The 19,948-nt window shown below is 50.2% G+C and overlaps 1 protein-coding gene and 1 long non-coding RNA gene across 4 annotated transcripts in view; one reads left to right on the plus strand and one right to left on the minus strand.

The window, feature by feature from the left end:
- The window catches only part of MYO1F (myosin IF), a 40,288-nt gene that overhangs the window by 10,955 nt on the left and 9,385 nt on the right, over positions 1-19,948 (minus strand). For all 3 annotated transcript variants that reach the window (XM_081287477.1, XM_081287476.1, XM_081287475.1), the window contains exons 3-19: positions 19,587-19,676; positions 19,412-19,506; positions 18,942-19,029; positions 18,756-18,845; positions 16,230-16,361; positions 15,943-16,077; positions 15,576-15,708; positions 15,255-15,451; positions 13,326-13,406; positions 13,123-13,209; positions 12,332-12,418; positions 11,634-11,801; positions 10,393-10,478; positions 6,604-6,685; positions 5,091-5,197; positions 4,539-4,637; positions 4,313-4,457 (exon numbers count right to left, since the gene is read on the minus strand). In XM_081287477.1, coding sequence (XP_081143603.1) covers positions 4,313-4,457; positions 4,539-4,637; positions 5,091-5,197; positions 6,604-6,685; positions 10,393-10,478; positions 11,634-11,801; positions 12,332-12,418; positions 13,123-13,209; positions 13,326-13,406; positions 15,255-15,451; positions 15,576-15,708; positions 15,943-16,077; positions 16,230-16,361; positions 18,756-18,845; positions 18,942-19,029; positions 19,412-19,506; positions 19,587-19,676 — 1,902 coding nt within the window. The remainder of the gene's footprint in view (positions 1-4,312; positions 4,458-4,538; positions 4,638-5,090; positions 5,198-6,603; positions 6,686-10,392; positions 10,479-11,633; positions 11,802-12,331; positions 12,419-13,122; positions 13,210-13,325; positions 13,407-15,254; positions 15,452-15,575; positions 15,709-15,942; positions 16,078-16,229; positions 16,362-18,755; positions 18,846-18,941; positions 19,030-19,411; positions 19,507-19,586; positions 19,677-19,948) is intronic.
- LOC308645403 overlaps positions 1-19,948 on the plus strand; it is a 43,106-nt gene that overhangs the window by 2,111 nt on the left and 21,047 nt on the right. The window lies entirely within an intron of this gene.

A 19,948-nucleotide genomic window follows, 5' to 3' on the forward strand; every position in this document is an offset into this window, starting at 1 on the left:
AACCACTCCTCGGTTCAATCCTCAGTTAAAAATAAAAAAGATACATTAAAGAAAATATGAAAATCTGAGTTGCAGGATTCTGATGTGATGGCAACCATGTGATTGTGCAGTGTACAACCCAAACAACTATATTCGGCAGCCCTGGAAAGAAATTTTTTTTTTTTTTTTTTTTTTTAAGAGAGAGTGAGAGGAGAGAGAGAGAATTTTTAATATTTATTTTTTAGTTCTCGGCGGACACAACATCTTTGTTGGTATGTGGTGCTGAGGATCGAACCCGGGTCGCACGCATGCCAGGCGAGCGCGCTACCGCTTGAGCCACATCCCCAGCCCCTGGAAAGAAAATTTTTGCAGAAAGCATAGAAAAGGCTTGAGTTGCAAGAGTTTAGACCCAGAGAGGACTTAAAAAATAAACTGTAATAGGGTAAGTCAGAATAGAAATACTGTGAGAAATGACTGTTCATTTGGAATAATGATAGAGGCTCATATCAAGGAGAGGAATTGACTGGATATTAAAATACTACAACTAGGTGTGGTGGCACGGGCCTGTAGTTCTAGCTACTTGGGAGGCTGAGGCAGGAGGATTGTTGAGTTTGAGGCGGTCCAGGGCAACATAGTTAGATCCCATCTTAAAATAAAAAAATAAAAATGCTGATTGTAGAAAAATAAATTTGAATTAGAAAGATGCTTGAGGTATATTCAAATTCAAATCAAACTTTAGTTATAAAAGGGATAGCCTTGTCAATAGGTGAAGATGGGAAACATTTTTTTAAAAAAATTTTGTTTTAGTTGTAGCTGGACACAATACCTTTATTTTATTTTTATGTGGCGCTGAGGATCAAACCCAGAGTCCTGCACGTGCTAGGCGAGCACTCTACCCCTGAGCCACAACGCCAGCCCATGGTGGGAAACATTATTGAGAATAAAATTGGGTTTTTATATTAAAAAACAATTAGCACTTCACCCAGAGAGAATTCTCAAATACACAAATAAGAAGGATTCACTGGGGCTGGGGCTTGTGCTCAGTGGCAGAGCAGTTGCTGAGCACGTGTGAGGCACTGGGTTCGATCCCTGGCACCACATAAAAAAAAAAAAAACAAATAAACAAAGGTATTAGGAAAAAAGAAGAAGAAGGGTTTAATGTTAAGAATCCTGCTGCAAAGAGCTTGTGTCTGATTTTGTTTCTCTGCCGGCATTCCAGGGGCCTGCAGGCCTGCGGGTCTGTGGGCAAGGCCTGGTGAGTACTCTGAGGTTTGTTGAGGGACAGGGTGAATGGATGAGGGAGACCAGCCATGCAGGACTGGGAAGGGCCTGCCAACCTGGAGCCGCCTCCCTGGCCTTTAACTGTCCTGAGTGGATACAGTATGCACCTCCAGGGGCTGGGATTGTGGCTCAGAGGGAGAGCGCTTGCCTCATATGCGTGAGGCACTGGGTTCAGTCCTCAGCTTCACATAAAAATATAATAAAAGTATTGTGTCCACCTATAACTGAAAAAAATATAAAAAAAAAAACCACCTCCAGCCTTTTTGATCTCTGCCCAGTGAAAAGGATCCATTTTCAATTCGGGAAATGAAGATTCCTGTCTAAAGAGCTGGAATGTTAAGAGGAGAGAGACCTAATTAAATTGGAGTTTCTCAGGGACAGTGGGTCGAATAGTGTCCCCCAGTTCATGCCCAGTCAGAACCCATAAATGTGGCCTTATTTGGAAACAGGGTCTTTGCAGATGTAATGAAGTTACAACAAGGTCGTCCTGGACTCTCGCGGGCCCTGACTCCAGTTGGACTGGTGTCCTTATAAGAAGACGGGGATTTGGACACAGAGATGCCAAGGAGGAGGCCGTGCGAAGGTGAAGGCACAGGCGGGAGGATGGATTGCTGGCAGCCGCCGAAGTTAAGGAGAGGCAGAAAAGAGTCTTCCTAAGAGCCAGCTTCTTCTCAGACTTCTGGCTTCCAGACCAGAATTTGGTGATCAAATTTTATAGGAACAGAGAACATAAAGACTTTTTATCTGGGAGGAATGAAATTGATCCAAGTTGAGTGCAGTGAGGTACATGCCTGTAATTCCAGTGACTCGGGAGGTTGAGGCAGGAGGGTCACAAGTTGGAGGCCAACCTCAATAACATAGTGAGTTCCTTTCTCAAAACTAGAAATAAAAAGGGCTGGGAAAGGGGCTGGGGTTGTGGCTTAGTGGTAGAGCGAGGCCCTGGGTTCGATCCTCGGCATCACGTGAAAATAAATAAATAAATAAAATAAAGGTATTATGTCCAACTACAATAAAAAAGGGCAGGGGGCTGGAAAGTGGCTCAGTGGTAGAGTGCTTCTGGGTTTAATCCCCAGTACCAAAATAAAAAATAAATTGATCACCTAACTTCTGCCATTGTCTCATCATTTCTACCCAGTCCAACTTACCCAAATCAAAGTTGCAGACTGAAATTTTGGTCAAAACTTGATGTTATCTTAGTCTTTGCCAGTGGTGGTTTTATTTTATCTCTTTTTTTTTTTTCCTGTTCTGTATCAATTTTTGGTCTCTTTATTCCAGACAGATTTTGTGATCTCCAAGTAACTAATAAGAGGATTCTCTCTTTTCTCTTTCTGTTCTCTCTTTTTCTTTCTCTCCCTCTCTCATTTTCTTTTCCTTGCCTGTTACAAATTAAATCATCCCAGGTGTAGTTTTAACCATGGGCAATTTTGACCAGTGATAAGGGTTTTTATCAGTTATATCATTTACTTTGTGGTTGTTTGCCTGGGCTGGCAGTGGACCTCGTGCCTGCTGGGCAGGTGTGCTACCCCCAGCCTGAGAAGAATTGCTTTTAAGTTACAGAAACAGAAGGATCACCTCAACAATCTGTTGTCCTCATAAAGTCCCTGTGGTGTGATTGGAGCAGGTGCCACTGTTATTCGTGTGACATGCACCTGGCTGGCCCTGAGCCTGGCTCTGGTGCCCACGCCCTTTCTCTGCTGCCGAGGGAACCCAGGCTTCCCCTGGGAGTCCAGTGCGGCAGCACGAGGCAGCCGGACAGGCGTTCAGGGGATCCCTGTCCTAGGGTTGGTTTTTTTTTTTTTTCTGTCCTAGGGTTTTATTCTTGTCACTGTCACTTTGTGTCCCCCCCCCCCGAAATCAGGGTGGCATGGGGATGGCACAGCTTCCAGGTAAGAGGCTCAGAGCCCACCGAAGCCCACTGAGGGGTCATCTCTAAGCTGAGTACGTGGACTGGGGTCTTCGGTGCATCTGGGGTCAAAGAAGGCCTTGGAATGAGAGGGTCCCCACGTGACCTACAGTTCAGGCCTAGCAGCTGCATGTGCTCGTGGATGAGGAATGAAGAAGAGGTTGGTGGTGGGCACCTGTGATCCCGGCCACTGCAGAGCAGAGGTGGGCGGTGGAGAGTTGGAGACCAGCCTGGGGACATAGTGAGAAACTGTCTCAAATGAATCAATAAACAAAAAAAGGAAATAGGAAGTAGGAAAGGAGGAAGGGGAAGAGGAAAAGAAGGAAACTAGGAAGGAAGGAGAAAGAAAGAAAAAAGCAATACGTAGGAAGTCATGTAAAAGAAGGAAAAAGGGGTCGGGTGTAGCTCAGTGGAAGAGTTGGGCCAGGACCTGGGTTCCATCTCCAGCACCACCAGCCAACAAAGCTTGCAAATAGAAATTTTAGGCTGAAGGTGTAGCTGGGCGGCAGAGCCCTTGACTAGCATGCGTGAGGCCCTGGGTTCATCCCCGGACCAAAAAGAAAGAAGCAAAAAAAAAAAAAAAAATTTAAAGAAAAAAAAAAAGAATGAAAGTAGAAAAACCAGTGGAGGAAAGGGTGAAGGAAGGACAAGGGGATACAAGACCTTTGTGGATAGGTGGCGGCCTCCCCCACCTTCCTGGCCACCAAGAACCATTCAGCAAATGTGGCTTTCTCAGAGCAGCTCCTGTGTGCCAGTCACTGGGCAGTGTTTGTTTGCTTTGGGTCCTAGGGCTTGGGCTCAGGGGGCTCTGCCCCTGAGCTACATCCCCAGCCCTTTTTATTTTATTTTGAGATAGAGTTTTGCTAAGTTGCTGAGGCTGGCCTCCAACTTGAGATCCTCCTGCCTCAGCCTCCTGGGGCACTGGGATTGTAGGTGTGCACCACAGAGCCCAGCAAGCCTTCCTGTTTTGTCTAATCCTCACCCCAGTTTTGCAGGGGGCGGCTGTTATTCTCACCATTTTCCAAATGGGGAAACAAGGCTTGGAGGGGCAAGGAAGCCTGCCCAAGGTCACACGGTGACCTGAAGGACTCAGGGCCATTGCCACAGTTTGGTCTCTTCCTTTCTCTTCATTCTCTTGCTCCCACTTACCGACTCTGGGTTCTTGATGAAGACCTTGGTGCTCCCCATCTGGTACTGGTCCGGCTCCATGTTGACCGCCCTAAGCAGATGCTGGACACCCTGACGTTCGTCCCCACGCCACTGTGGCCAGGTCTCAGGGGTCAGGATGGCGTACCTGGAAGCAGAGCGTGGGGTGTGGGGCATTTGGGGCAGGGCGGCTGGTCATTTTGCTGGGGCCGCTGGGCCGAGCGCTCACCTCTGCAGGAACTTGGAGAACTGGCGGCGGTAGGCGAAGCCGGCCCTGCGCACCCGGATGTTCTCCCGCAGGCCCAGGTACTCCACCTGGTGCTTGACCCTGTGGGGAGGGCGGCCTGAGACCCTGCAGCTGGGGGCTGCTGGCTGTGGGGAAGGCAGGGCAGGTCCTGCAGGGCTGGGTTTGTGTTGGGGGCTGTTCCGGGTGAGCACTGAGGTCTGGGACTCTACTCAGCCTCCCGGGGGCCTGGGGACCGGGGCTGTGCTCATCCTGGTGGTCAGTCCTGGGGTCAGTTCTGGACTTTGAGTCTGGGGAACTGAGGCTGGGGGCTGTGCTTGTCCCTGGGTCAGCCTGTAGTCAGTCTGGGGTCACCCCGGGGGTCAGGGGGGTCTTGGTCAGTGCTAAGTATAACCTAGGAGCCCTGAGGGTTTCGTGCTGGCCCTTGGGGCTGGTCTGGGTTAGTCCTGGGATGGGGCCTGGAATGGGGGGTCAGTCTGTGGGTCAGGTGGCATGCACTGGTCCAACCAAAGTCCAGATCTGGAAAGGGGACGTCACCTGCTCTCTTCCCAGTCTCGGGGCCTCTTGGTCTCGTTGGGTTTGATGCAGCGGATGTAGTGGGGGGTGCACCTCTTCAGAGTGGCCACCAGGTCGTTGGCTTGTTTCTGAGAAGCAGGAGAAGGCAGGGTGGGGGGAGCACAGATGGCCCCTCTCCTCTCCCCACCCAAGAGACAGACACACCCCTGGCGGGTGGGGCTGGGGTCTGTGCTGATGGAGCACGCAGTGCACACCTCTGAGTGTCCACCAAGAGGGGTGATATCCTGGGTCTGCCTGCCCTCCAGCTGGCAGCTCTTGCACGTGCCACACTCCCCATGCTTAGCTTGGCACACAGTAAGTGCTCAGGAAATGTTTGCAGACCGAGTAGCTGACCATTCAGGGGACCATGTTGCCCAGAACGTTTCTACCTGTCCTTTAGGGAGACAGGGATTTGGGACGTAAAGAATCATGTGTACATGCTTGAGAGGCCAGCCTTGGGTTGTGTATTTTAGTCACCCCAGGAAATAGGGTGAACAGAAAAGAATTCTTCTAGGGGGGGGAACTAGTGGGAGTGACTCAGGTTCTGCTGTGTGGCCTTGGCAAGTGAGTGACCCTCTCTGAGCCTTGGGGGTGGAACTGAACAAGCTTCTCGTGTATCCGTGTTCTGTGCTTGCTGCCAGTATGCAGTAAGCACTCAAAAAAAGAAAAGGGTGCTCATACATTATTAGAACGGGACCCCCATGTTCATCACACCATTGTTTATAGTAGCCAAAAGATGGAAGCAGCCCAAGTGTCCAACAGATGAATAGATACAACTGGTCCACCTAGACACTGGATATTTTCCAACCTTAAAAAGGAAGGAAATTCTTCAACATGGCGCCACACGGAGGGACATTGTAGACACTGTGCTCAGTGAGATCAGCCAGGCAAGCAAGGACACACTGCAGGCAGGACACACTCACAGGTGGTCCCCTGGAATCATCAGATTCACAGAGACAGCGAGCAGGGTGGTGGGTGCCAGGGGCTGGGGAGGGGCTGGGGCGTTAGTGTTTAAAGGGAACAGGACTTCAGTGTGAGAAGGCGAGAAAGTTCTGGAGACAGACACACTTCACACCTCCGAGCTGTGCACTTAGAAATGGGTAAGGTGGTCAATTTTGTTCTGTGTGTTGAACATGCTCTCCCACATAGGGGCTGGGAGTGTGGCTCAGTGGTAGAGTCCACACTTAGCAGGTGCAAGGCCCATCTGTGGGTTCCATCCCCATGGGCGGAGGAGGAGATGATGGGGAAGGAAAGAGGGAGGAGGAGAAGGCAGAGGAGAAGGAGAAGAGGAAAAGTGGTAAAGAAAATTGATTTAATCTCCCAAACCTAGAGGTGGAAGATGGTGCCTGCCAGAGGGTGCCAGAGACAGACACAATGGCCCTAGGGATGGGGGAGAGACCGACATTGGAACCAGGAGGGACCCACTCTGGGGACTGGACAGGGTGGGACCCAGCCCTTCTAATGCCCAACTCTCCCTCGTCTGCCCCAAGCCCACCTTGATCTTGGAGCCAGCAGTGCTTGGACGGCCCTTCTTGTCCACATCCAGCTTCTCAGGAAAGAGCATCCGGAGGAAGGCCCTGGGCGGTAAGAGGGAAGGTTGGGGGTGCAGCTGGACCCTGGGGCCGATGGGGCTGCCTCGAGCCACTCACGATGCAAATAGAGCAGGGGAACTGTGGTGAGTGAGGTGCGGGGTTGGTGCTGCCCTGTGCGTTCCTTGATTTATCTGCACTGGGTTTGCTCTATGTCATACATGATTGGGTAGCAAGTAACACAGATCAAGTTAAATAGAAAAATAGGTCAATCAGCGAAGCATCACTGGAATCTCCAAGACAGCTTGTTAACACACACTGCCAGGGCCCACCTAGGAGGTTCTCATTGATAGGCCTGGACCGTGACCCAAATTTCCTTCCTTCCTCCCTCTTCTGCCTCCTCCTCCTCCTCTTCTTCTCTCTTTTTTTTTTTTTTTTTTTTTGGTACTGGGGATTGAACCCAGGAGTGTTTTATCACTGAGTGAAATCCATAGATCTCATTTTTTACTGAGACAAAGTCTAAGTTGCGAAAGGTCTCACTAAATTGCTGAGGCTGGCCGTGAACTTCTGTCTCAGGCTCTCCAATCACTGGGATCACAGGTGCGCACCACTGCACCAGGCTGACCAGTAATGTCTAATGAGTTCACAGGTGATGCTGATGCTGTGGGTCTAGGGACCCCACCAGGAGAATCATGATTCTAGTTCTGTGTTTTCCAATGTGGCAGCCACTGGTCCCATCTCACTACTGAGGTCCTTGAAATGTGGCCTATTCATAATTGAGACATGCTGCAATTATTAAAGTATACACTGGAATCCAAAGACCAAAAACTGTGAAATATTTCTTTCTTTTTTTTTTACATTGGTTATATGTTAAAAATGGTAATATTTTGTAGTGGTGTGTGACTGAATGGCTGGATTGAGGAGACTGAGGTAGGAGGATCACAAGTTTGAGGCCAGGCTAGGCCACTTAATGAGCCCCTGTCTCAAAATAATAAAGGGCTTGGGGTGTAGCTCAGTGGTAGAGCACTTGCCTAGTGTGAGGCCCTGGTGTGTGTGTGTGTGTGTGTGTGTGTGTGTGTGTGAATGATATTGAGTTAACTAGAACATATTTAATTTTACCTGTTTCATTAGTCCACCTTTTCACTTTTTAAGTGTTGCTTACTAGAACTCTACAGGTGGTGGAAGTGGGGATTAACTGTAGATTGATATGAGGAATCTTTTTAGGGTGAAACAAACATTCTGAAGTTGAATTGTGGTGATGGCTGCACCTGCATTCTGTCAATTTACTACAAGTCATTAAATTCTACATTTCATAAATGGGAAAACTTAATGACATGGAAATTACACCTCAATAAGGCTGTTTAAAAATAATTACTTGAATGATGTTGGATACGATTATATTGGACAGCCCTGATCTAAACTAATGGTTCTCAAATTCTGATGTGCCCTTGGATCCTCAGGAGGGTCTTATTAAAATGCAGACTCTGGTATAGTGATGCCACCTGCTTCACTCTTCCTGCTAAGGATTGCTTTAGCTATTCTGGGTCTCTTATTTTTCCAGATAAATTTCATGATTGCTTTTTCTATTTCTATAAGGAATGTCATTGGAATTTTGATCAGAATTGCATTAAATCTGTATAGTGCTTTTGGAAGTATGGTCATTTTGATAATATTAATTCTGCCTATCCAAGAGCAAGGTAGATCTTTCCATCTTATAAGGTATTCTTTGATTTCTTTCTTTTAGGGTTCTATAATTTTAATTATATGGATCTTTCACCTCTTTTGTTAAGTTGATTCCCAAGTATTTTATTATTTGGGGTTGGCTATTGAGAATGGGGTAGTTTTCCTCATTTCCCTTTCTGAGGATTTGTTACTGATATATAGAAATGCCTTTGATTTATGGGTGTTGATTTTGTATCATGCTTCTTTGCTGAATTCATTTACTAGTTCTAGGAGTTTTCTGGTGGAACCTTTAGGGTCTTCCAGGTATAGAATCATATCATCAGCAAATAGTGCCAATTTGAGTTTTTCTTTTCCTATGTGTAACCTTTTAATTTCTTTCATCTGTCTAATTGCTCTGGCCAGTGTTTCAAGAACTATGTTAAATGGAAATGGTGAAAGAGGACATCCCTGTCTTGTTCCAGTTTTTTGAGGGAATGCCTTCAATTTTTCTCCATTTAGAATGATGTTGGCCTGGGGCTTAGCATAGATAGCCTTTATGATGTTGAGATAACTATACTACAGAGCAATAGTAACAGAAACAGCATGGTATTGGCACCAAAACAGACTGGTGAATGGTACAGAATAGAGGACACAGAGACTAACCCACAAAACTACAATTATCTTATATTAGACAAAGGTGCCAAAAATATGCATTGGAGAAAAGATAGCCTCTTCAACAAATGGTGCTGGGAAAACTGGAAATCCATATGCCACAAAATGAGATTAATCCCCTATCTCTCACCATGCACAAAACTCAACTCAAAATAGATCAAAGACTTGGGAATACAACCAGAAGAAGAAAAAATAGGTACTAATCTCCATCCTGTGGGATTAGTCCCCAACTTCCTTAATAAGACTCTTGTGGCACAAGAATTAAAATCAAGAATCAATAAATGGGATGGACTCAAACTAAAAAGCTTCTTCGCAGCCAAAGAAACAATCTGTGAGGTGAATAAAGAGCCTACATCTTGGGAGCAAATCTTTACCCCTCACACATTAGATAGAGCACTAATCACTAGGGTATATAAAGAACTCAAAAAGCTAAACACCAAAAAACAAACAAACAAAAAACAAATAACCCAATTAATAAATGGGCCAAGGACCTGAAGAGACACTTCTCAGAAGATGATGTACAATCAATCAACAAATACATGAAAAAATGTTCATCATCACTAGCAATTAGAGAAATGCCAATTAAAACCACTCTAAGATTTCATCTCACTCCAGTCAGGATGGCAGCTATTATGCATACAAACAACAATAAGTGTTGGCGAGGATGTGGGAAAAAGGCACACTCATACATTGCTGGTGGGACTGCAAATTGGTGCAGCCAATATGGAAAGCAGTATGGAGATTTCTTGGAAAATTGGGAATGGAACCACAATTTGACCCAGTTGTCCCTCTCCTTGGTCTATACCCAAAGGACTTAAAAGCAGCCTAGTACAGGGACACAGCCACATCAATGTTTATAGCAGCACAATTCACAATAGGTAAACAGTGGAACCAACCTAGATGCCCTTCCGTGAATGAATGGATAAAAAATGTGGCATATATACACAATGGAATATTACAGAGCAATATAAGAGAATAAAATCATGGCATTTGCAGGTAAATGGATGGAGTCAGAGAAGATAATGCTAAGTGAAGTTAGCCAATCCCAAAAAAAACAAATGCCAAATGTTTTCTTTGATATAAGGAGGCTGATTCGTAGTCATCAGTGGATGCCTGGGCTCCTGGAGGGAGATGTAAGGAATCCGACTCAGATGTCTCTGCTGGGGACCCTGAGTACCTGGAGCTGCTCTCCAAACCTGTACTTGGGATGGAACCCCGAGCCCCAGCATGCCAGGCTCTACCACTGAGCTACATCCCCAGCACCTGGAGATTCTCTGATATCAGAACCATGCCTTGGCCACACAGCCACCCTCACAGCATCAGTGCCACAGTGGGAGCTCTGGGGAAGATGGAGTGGTCCCCAATCCTCCCTCCATCCCCATGGGGGTTCTGCCTGGAGGCCCCACACCCGGGCCACTCACCGCTCGCTGGTCTGCATCAGCTCTATAAGGTCAGAGAAGAGGACATCCCGGTTCCTCTCGCAGAAGCCGCTGACGTCATAGGAGACCTGGAGGGGAGGGGTGGCATAGGGGTGAGGCCCAGAGACTGGGTGTGTGGGGGTGGACCTGCTCTGGGGTGAGAAGATGAGAGTTAGCTACAGCTCTGGTTTGGGGTGATCTCTGGTTTAGAATAGAGGATTGGAGGTTACCACTGGTGCCAGGGCTCCCTGGACGTCTGAAGTTCAAGTTAGAGTGTGTGACTCCAAGTCACAGGTGAAGGGATGTGGGGGTTGAAATCCTGCTGCTTGGATCAGAGCCAAGGCGAGGTAGGAGTTAGGGTTCAGACTGGAAGGTGGGGAACTGCAGCCCCGGAGGGGGTGCCCAGGAGTCTGCTGCTTAATATTAACTCCCAAGGTTGGATTACCTCATCCTGGTCACTTGGTGGTTGGGGGTGCTGTGTTTGGGGAGGGTCTACAGCCCTGGCTGTTGATAAGGGATGCTGGGCTGGGGCTGCTTTCTAAAGAGGAGGCTCTTTATACACCCTCTTTTGCAGCCCTGGCTGAGGACAGGCACTCCCACCTGTTTTGAGGGATGGTGGGAGGCAGCCTGGGCAGGGGCCCCTGGGAATGTCTGCTGCCCCATGAGGTCAGGAGCATGAGGAGAGGGTCTACAGTCCTCCCAGTGGGGAAGAGGCAGTGGCCAGGGAGGAGCTTGCTGGAGCCTTGGGTAGGGTCTGCAGGGAACCTGTACCATGGGCCTGGGGGCCTGGGAGATTTACTTTCCAAAATGGGATAAGAAGGGGGGTTCCAGAGTCAGGGGCTGCTGCTCACATTGAGGTTGGGGGTTTTCTGGGAAGAGGGGAGGGACTGGTGCCTGCTGCCCAAGTTGTCCTGCCTGTCTACTGGGGCAGCTGCCCTTTTGGCTGAGCAGTCTGTGGCCCTGATTGGAGACCAGAGAATTCCTTGGGGGGACCAGGGGTGGGTGCAGGCAGTTTGGGGGAAGAGCTCCCCATTTGGTGGTGGCTGCAGTCCATGGGTTCATCATTGTGGTCAGTAGGGAGAGAGCCTGGAGGAGGATGTTAGTGGAACACTGCGGCCCTGGCTGGGGGTCCTGGCAGGATCCTTCCCATCTGGGTGTTGGAGGGCTGCAAGCTGGAGCCCTTGAGGTCTGTGAGGGGTCGCTTGGGGGGAGTACAGCGGCGGGGCGGGCGTGGGGGCACGCACTTTGCCAGCGTAGTGGTGGATGACGAACCCCGCGCTCCAGCTGTTGAAGTGCTCGTGGGTCCCCACTGCCGCCTGCAGCTTCTGCAGCAGCGTCTGGTCGGCGCCTCCGCCTGTGGCGTGCATGGTGGCGCACACGTCGTCCAGCACGCTCATGATGCCCGGGGGGCTCTGCCAGGGCGAGCAGAGGGCAACTTAGTCGGCTGGTCCTGCCCTGGCCAGTCGCCAGCCCCAGAGAGGGAGCCCAGAGGTGAGCAGGTGCAGAGGGCTGGAGCGGGCGGGGAGGGCGCGTAATACTCGCCCCGATGGTGGCAGTGAGGCTGGTGTCGCTCAGTGGGAAGGCACCTGCCTAACCGCGAGACCCAGGGTTCCTTCCCGCGGGCGGGAAAAAGTGGTTTTTGGTGGTAGAGGACTTAGAAATGTGTGCTCCATGGGGTGCAGGAGAGAGTGGGGGACCCCCCAGGAGGAATTCATGACTTTGACCCCTCTGAGCCCAGGGGAATGTCCAGTGAAGAAATGAAAGCTGAGCCGAGGGGCAGAGGCCACGCATCAGGTGGCTGAGGGGATATTTCAGTTGTGCTTCATCTGCTGGAGACCTGGGCCTAGGCTAGAGGGGCCCTAGGCTGCCATAACCCACTCCCGGGTCTCCCAGGCCCAGCTCTAGGGCCCAGTGAGACCTCTGGAAGTGGGTCAGTCCTCACCAGCTTGTTTTCAATGAGGTCACAGACGACTTTGTTGTTGAAGTACTCGATTGGGGTCCAGCGGATGCCCTCCTGCACATACTCCTCCTGGGGGGAAGGGGGCGGGAGGAGTGGATGGAGGAGCTGTGCCCAGTGCCACCCATCTCTTCTCCCAGGCCTGTCTCTGGCCCTGGGTGGGGCAGGCAGGAAGTGCCAGGGAACCATGTCCCTGCTTCTGGTCCTCCCAGATGGACTCTCAACAGGACCTGGTGGATAAACCACCAGCTTCTGAGGCAGAGGGAAATGCAGTGGTGTGCCGGCGGGGGCTGTAGTGCGGATGCTGAGTATCCCCCAAAGGCCTGTATGATGGCCTGGTCCACGGAGTGGTGCTCTTGGGAGGTGGTGGCACTTAGGGGAGATGGGGCCTAATGCGAGTCTTTAGGCCATTGGGGGTATGTCCTTGAGGGACTTATGGGACCCTCCCCTTCCTCTCTCTCTCTCTTGCTTCCTGGCCACGAGGTGAGCAGTTTATTCTGACATGTGCTTTGCCATCTGGCACCCCCACCAGAGGCCCAAAGCTATATGGGTCCATCCAATCTTAGACGGGAATCTCCAAAGCCGTGGGCCAGAATAACCCTTTCTCTCTCTGAGTCGATGATGCTGGGATTTCATGGTGGTGCTGGGAAGCCGGCTGACAGAGGGCAAGCAGGGAGATGGGGACCAGGGGCTGGGGTCTCCCCAGTGGCTCGGTGACTCTCAAGGTCCTACCCCACCCCGATACCCATCCCATGCCACTTGGCTGCGCTGCCCACCTGCTCAGCCTTCAGGGTGAGCTCGATGAAGATTTGTTGCAGCTTTTCATTGACGAAGTTGATGCAGAACTGCTCAAAACCATTTTTCTGCCAGGGAGAAAAGGGGTCCCTCCATCAGTGGGCTGATGCTAGGTGGCCATGGGCTACCCCAGGTTGTATGGAGGACAGGTGTGGGCTGGGGGTTGGAGGTGCAGTGGCCAAACCTGGAAAATCTCGAAGCCGTAGATGTCAAGGACACCGATACTGTACTCCTCCTGGGGCTTCTGCATCGCGCGGTTGATGGCCTGTAGTGTGGCGGGGACAGCAGTCAGTGGGCATCTGGTCAGCACTCTCCTGATGTGCTCTTAGCTGTGCTCATGGACCGTGTCCCCTCTCACCAATTTCTCTCTAGTGCCATGTTCTGTCCTCCCACCTTGTAATCAGTCACCCTTATGAGAGATCCAAGTGTTTGAGTATCGGGGTTCCTGATCTGGCAGCCACCTCTGCCACTTAACCTCTCCGTGTCTCTGTTTCCTCGTCTCTAAAGCGAATTAATAAGCTAGGTGTCATGGTGCACACCTGTAGTGTCAATGCTCAGGAAGCTGTGGCAGGAGAATCCCTTGAGATCAGTAGCTCGAGACCAGCCTGGGCAACAGTGAGACTCGTCTCAAAAAATAAATTAATTAAAAGAATGGATTGGGCTGGGGATACAGCTTAGTTGGTAGAGTGCTTGCCTTGCATGCACAAGGCCCTGGGTTCAAATCACCAGCACTACACACATACACAAAAGAATGGATTAATTATAGCAGCTACTGGGTTGGGGGTATAGTTAGTGTTAGAGCACCTGTGGGCATATGTGAGGCTTTGGGTTTGATTCCCAGCACTGCAAAAACTAATTAAAAAGCAACTATAGCTAGGCATAGTGGTGCTTGCCTGTCATCCCAGCAGCTCAGGAGGCTGATGTAGGAGGATTACACTTTGGAGGCCAGCCTCAGCAATTTAGTGAGACCCCATCTCAACATAAAAAAGAAAAAGACTAGAGATGTAGCTCAGTAGTAAAGTGCTCCTGAGGTCAGTTCCCAACTCTAAAACAAACAAACAAAAACCAACTATAGGGTGAGTATTCCTTATTTGAAATGCTTGGGACCAGAAGTGTTTCAGAGTTTTGATTTTGGAATATTTACAGGTATATAATGAGGTGTTTTGGGGATGAGACCCAAATCCAAACACAAATCTCACTTCTTTCATATGCACTCTCTACCCATAGCCTGAAGTTCATTTTATACAATATTTTTAGTGTACCTTCATATTATATATGTATGATTACCAGGGGCAATTTACCATTGAACTACATCTCCATATATATATATATATATATATATATATATATATAGAGAGAGAGAGAGAGAGAGAGAGAGAGAGAGAGAGAGAGATTTTTTTTTTTTTTTGACACAGGGACTTCCCAAGTTGCTTAGGGACTCACTAAGTTGCTGAGGCTAGCTTTGAACTTGCAGTCCTCCTGAGTCACTGGGATTACAGGCCTGCACCACTGTGCCTGGCATATCTGCATTTTGACAGTCTATCAGGTCAGGGGCAGAATTTTCCACTTGTGGTATCATTTTAGTGCTCAAAAGTCTTGGATTTTGGAGCATTTGGGGTTTGGGATTTTCAGATTAGGGATGCTTAATCTGTACTTTATGGGTCTTTTCTGAAGATGCAAGAAGTCGATGCACATAGAACACTTAGGACGGTGCCTAAGGGCTATACGTGTTTGTTACGGTCCTGACTGTTACTGGCCCTGACATGTCCTGTTCCTTTCTGCCCCCATGTCTGTCACTTTGTCCCCTCAACACTCCTCCTCCTGGCTCTCAAATGTACCCCCCCATCCCCATTGCCTTGATGCCAGTCCAGGTCTGGAGTCTCCAGCAGCCCCTTCCCTCTGGGGCTGCGTGCCACAGCCACAGGAGCTTCTGGATCTCCCACCCATCCCCCATCGCCTGTGCTGAGAGTTGCCTCCATCCCCAGCCAGGAGTTGGTGAGATGAGGAGTCAAGTCTGCCTCTTCCGCTTGGTGGGCTCAAGCCCAGGACTTGGTAGGCACTGGGTGCCCACCTAGCCCCACAGCCCATGTCCCGCAGCCCCGGTTCCACTCGCCTCCACCAGGAAGTCGAAGAGGCGAGCATAGAGTCCCTTGGCCAGGGCGTCACGGGTGTAGGCTGCCTGCTCCACGTTGAGGGTCACGTTAATGGACTCACTGCGTCCGCCCCAGCGGCTGTCCATCTTGCGGCTGGTCAGCTTCTCCTGCAGCCGCCCGCTGTCAATGCCCAGCAGGTAGGCAGGAAAGGCCAGGACTGCCAGGCCAGGGCAAAAGGGGACAGGGTCAGCCCCTGGGGATTCCACATCTTGCCCAGTGACAATGACATTGTCAGTTCACATACACGTGGGCTCCCCTCTCTCCCCAGCGCCCACACTCACGGTCTGCACTCTCCACCCGGGCGTAATTCCCCTCTTCACAGAAACTGATGTTCCCTAGGTGTAGGATCCCTGCTACCAGCTGCAGAACCAGCTGCTGGACGCTGGGGGGGATCCCAATGACTTGCATGGCACTCTGTGGGCACAACAGGGAAAACCGACCTTGGCTTCCACCCTGTCCCTGGGGCCACAGCATAGATGCAGAGTCAGAACTTTTGGGGTGCCTGGCCTGGCTCTTTCATTCACTTGCTGGGTGACCTTGGACAAGTCTCTGTTCCTCTCTGGGCTTCAGTTACCTTATTTATAACGTGAGAGGCTTTTCCCTGGGCTTAAGGACTGGCTGAGGGCTGCAGTGGTGTCTGGTACTCACCAGGGTCTCGCTGAAGTCGCTCCTGTCATCGGTGCCATCCACTTTGTAGGTGTCTGACTGGTTGAGGTAGTAATAGTAGTCGGGCGTCATGAGCCCCAGGTTCTGGCGCTGCTCCTGCGAGGCCCCTTCCAGCAGCTGGAGGGTGAGCGAGGCTCAAGCTTCTGGAGCTGACCCAGCACAGCCCTCATGGGCTCCCTGGACACTGACCTTCCCATTATCTCCCTCCCCAACCCCTGCGGTCCAGTTGGGGTTCCTGTGGCCCAGCCCCATGGGCCCCTTCCCTGCACCTGGTAGTAGATGTGAAAGTTCCTCTCATTTTCATTCTGCATGACCACGCGGGACTTCTCTAGCAAGAAGTTGGAGATCTTGCCCCCATCTGGCTCCCCGCCACGGCTAAACTGGATCTCAAAGTACTTGCCCTGGAGACATCAAGGATACAAATAGTAAATCCTGGTAGGGGTGGCGAATCAGTGCAGCCACGGTGGACGTCAGTGTGGAGGTTCCTCAAAGGACTCCAAATGGCACCGCCACTGAACCAGCTGTCACCACAGAACCAGCTATGCCACTCTTTGCTATTTATCCAAAGGAATTAAAGTCATCACACCGAAGTGATCCATGCACCATTCACATAGCCAAGCCACGAAACCGCCCAGGGGCCCATCAACAGGTGAACGGAGAAAGAAAAGGAGGTCTCTGTACAGATGGAGCTTTACTTTCCATCACCCCCATCCAGTAAGAATACAGACTATACAAAGAAGAACGAAATTACGTCATTTGCAGGAAAACAAATTGAACTAGAGAGCTTTATGTTAAGCAAAATAAACCAGACTCAGAAAATCAAGGGTCATTTGGGTTTAGGTGGAATCCAGAGAGAAAAAAGGGGGAAAAATGGTGGGGGTGGATCTCAGAGAAGAGCCAGGTAGAGGGAGTGCCCTGGGGGAGGGCGGGAGGAGGAGAAGGGGAAGTTCTGTAGGATCCCTGCCACCAGCTGCAGAACCAGCGGCTGGACACTGGGTGGGACCAGTGTCCAAATTAAACTGACCAAATTACGTTATGTGCATGTATAAATGTGTCACACTGAAGTCTACTATTAGGTATGATTATGATGCACCATAAATGATAACACCCTGAATCACAAAGAACCACATTAGTCCCCAGGGCCAGAGTGCAGGTGGCGCAAAGCCTAGGAAGGGTCTTGGGAGCCTGCTTCTCTTGTCTCTTCCTCACTTGGCCTTCCCTCTCCTTCCTCTTCCTACACCCACTTATAAAGTACTTGCTCCTTTCACCAGCTGCTCCCCTTTGGCCTTTGCTCAGGTTGTGCCCTGGGCAAGCAATGACCCTTCTACCTGCTTGGATGCACAGTCCTGGGATCATCACATTTTATCAACCAGTTTCCAAGTCCCTGCGCCTAACACAGAGGCCTCCACGTCTCTGTGGGATGCTGTGGATCCCTGTGGTCCTTTGGCATCTCCTGTATGCTCTCCCAAGACCCAGGACAAGGGCCCCAAAGACCCCTTCTTTGGTCTCTAACACCATCTGAGTTCTGCTCTGGCCAGAGGTTAGAGGGAAGAAAGTCCTCTACCACCCCTGTCCAAAAACAATACAAATTACATCCTCATCTTATACAACACCTGTAGCATGTAATGACTATTTATCGCATTGTACACTAAAATTGTACAGTAAAATGTATATATGTTTTGACAGTCATCCATTTTTTTTAATATTTAAAATTTTTTTAGTTATAGATGCACACAATATCTTTATTTTGTTTACTTATTTTTATGTGGTGCTGAGGATTGAACCCCGCGCCTCACATGTGCAAGGCAAGTGCTCTGACACTGAGCCACAACCCCAGCCCTCATCTGTGTTTTTTATGTGTATTATTCAAACAATAATATTATGTGATTCCACTTAGATGACATTCTAGAGCAGGTGAAGCGAATATATGGCAAACAAGAGATCAGAAAAGTGGTTGCTTCTACTGTCAGTTGGGAGTAGAGGTTGACGAAGGGGCCAAGCGGGAACTCTGGAGTCATGGTGATGGATTGAACGCTGGGTTCCATCCTCAGCACCACATAAAAATTAGAGTGGTCCACTTTGGATATATGTATTTTGCAGTATGCAGTTAAAGAAAAGCTTCAAATTTATACTGGACAATGATCAGTGATATCCACGTTGGAGTGTTTGGGTGGCTCGAGGTGTGGGGCCTATTTACATCGCAGTGTAACATCATCTCCGTTTTATGGATGAGCCAGCGGGAGCCTCAAGAGATGACATCATTTTTTTTCCAACTGGGCCACACAGTTAAACAGTGACAGAACCAGACCATAAGTCCAGATCTGTTTACCCAGCCCCTGACACCCACAAAAAGAAGCCCAAGAACTCTTTGTTGAAAGGATGAATGGAGGAATAAATTGGACCTGAAATCTGAAAAGGAAGATTTCGTGGCTGCCCCAGGGGAGTATTTAAGGATGTTACACAGAGGTGTCATGGCTTCCACAGTCCTGACAACGGGGGACCCTTTTTCAAACGGACCATAAGTAGGAAGTGAGTCTCCCTTCCAGAAGTAGGCGTTTCCTGCTAAATTTCCACGGGGACTGTAGTCCTGGCTCTGTGTGTGTGTGTGTGTGTGTGTGTATGTGTGTGTGTGCACGTGTGCATGTGTGTGCGTGTGCGTGTGTGTGCATGTCTGTGACGTGTGTGTGCATGTGTGAACGTGTGTGATGTGTGTGTGTGTGTGTGTGTGTGGTCTGGGGGGTTGAGAAGGTTGGCTTGGAGGGAGCAGCTGCTCCAGGTGGGTGGTGGAGACTTACAAATCGGCTGGAATTGTTGTTGCGCACGGTTTTGGCATTGCCGAAGGCCTCCAGCAGCGGGTTGGACTGCAGGATGATGTCCTTGACGTGCTGCGGGCAGAGGCAGGTGGAAAGAGGTCAGTCGGGGTCAGGTGGAGCAGAGATGCAGCTGGGGGAGACCCGGCCTGTCCTGTTGCTGCCGCTCACCTGGACCTTCTCTCCCCCGCCAGACACCTTGGAGATGTAGCCCATGATGTATTTTGCGGCCACTGTCTTCCCAGCTCCACTCTCTCCACTGGGGTAGAGGGAAGAAGGAGTGATCAGTGGGTGGGGGTGGTAGAAGTGCCTGCCCCATCACTCATTCATTGATTGAGCATCTATGGTGTACCCGGCACTATTCCAGGGACTGGGGACACAGTAGTGACCAAGACAGATGGAAATCCCTGTCCTCATGGAGCTGACATTTACAAGGGACAGATGGCCAGTGACAGAATGAATCAATAAAATATACCGGGAGTGACCCGGTGCCAGGGAAGTAAGCCAGGAGGAGGGAAGGGGCAGAGAGGGAGAGCAAGGCTGTTGGGACTGGGAGTTCCAGGAAACCACCCTTGGGGTAGGTGATATTTGAGCAGGCACCGGCTGGAGGGTCCATCAGGGTCCCCCGCCCCGCCCCGTACCTGATGATGACGCACTGGTTCTCACAGTCGATGAGCATGTTGCGGTACATGTTGTCTGTGAGGGCGTAGATGTGCGGGGGGTTCTCGTACTGGGCCTGGGGGGGCAGGGCAGGTGTCAGCCCAGGCCAGGGGCTGGGCGTCTTGGGTTGTTCCTCCCGCCTGACCCCGGCCTCACCGCGCCCTGGTAGAGATCGATCTCACGGTCAGTGAAGTAGGGCATCTGCTTGAAGGGATTTACGGAGATGAGCACCGAACCGATGTAGGTCTGGGAGACGGTTAAGGACCACGGAGTGTTGGGAGGGTTTTGACCTTCAAGGACCCTATGGCCTCCTTCTGCTCCCCTGGGGATTCCCTGAGCCCCGTTACTTGGAGGGAGACACAGAGATGCTCAGATGTACTTCGAGTCTCTTAGGAAAAAACTGGGCTTCGTCCAGAAAATGGGACTGTGACCCTGGGGCAGGGGGAGGAGGGACAGGTACAGCTACCTCCCACAGTATAGCCCACTGATACTTCATCTGCCCTCGGTCTCCAGCCCAG

The sequence above is a fragment of the Spermophilus citellus genome, assembly GCF_964194105.1.
Source record: "Spermophilus citellus genome assembly, chromosome: 3".
Classification (NCBI taxonomy): domain Eukaryota; kingdom Metazoa; phylum Chordata; class Mammalia; order Rodentia; family Sciuridae; genus Spermophilus; species Spermophilus citellus.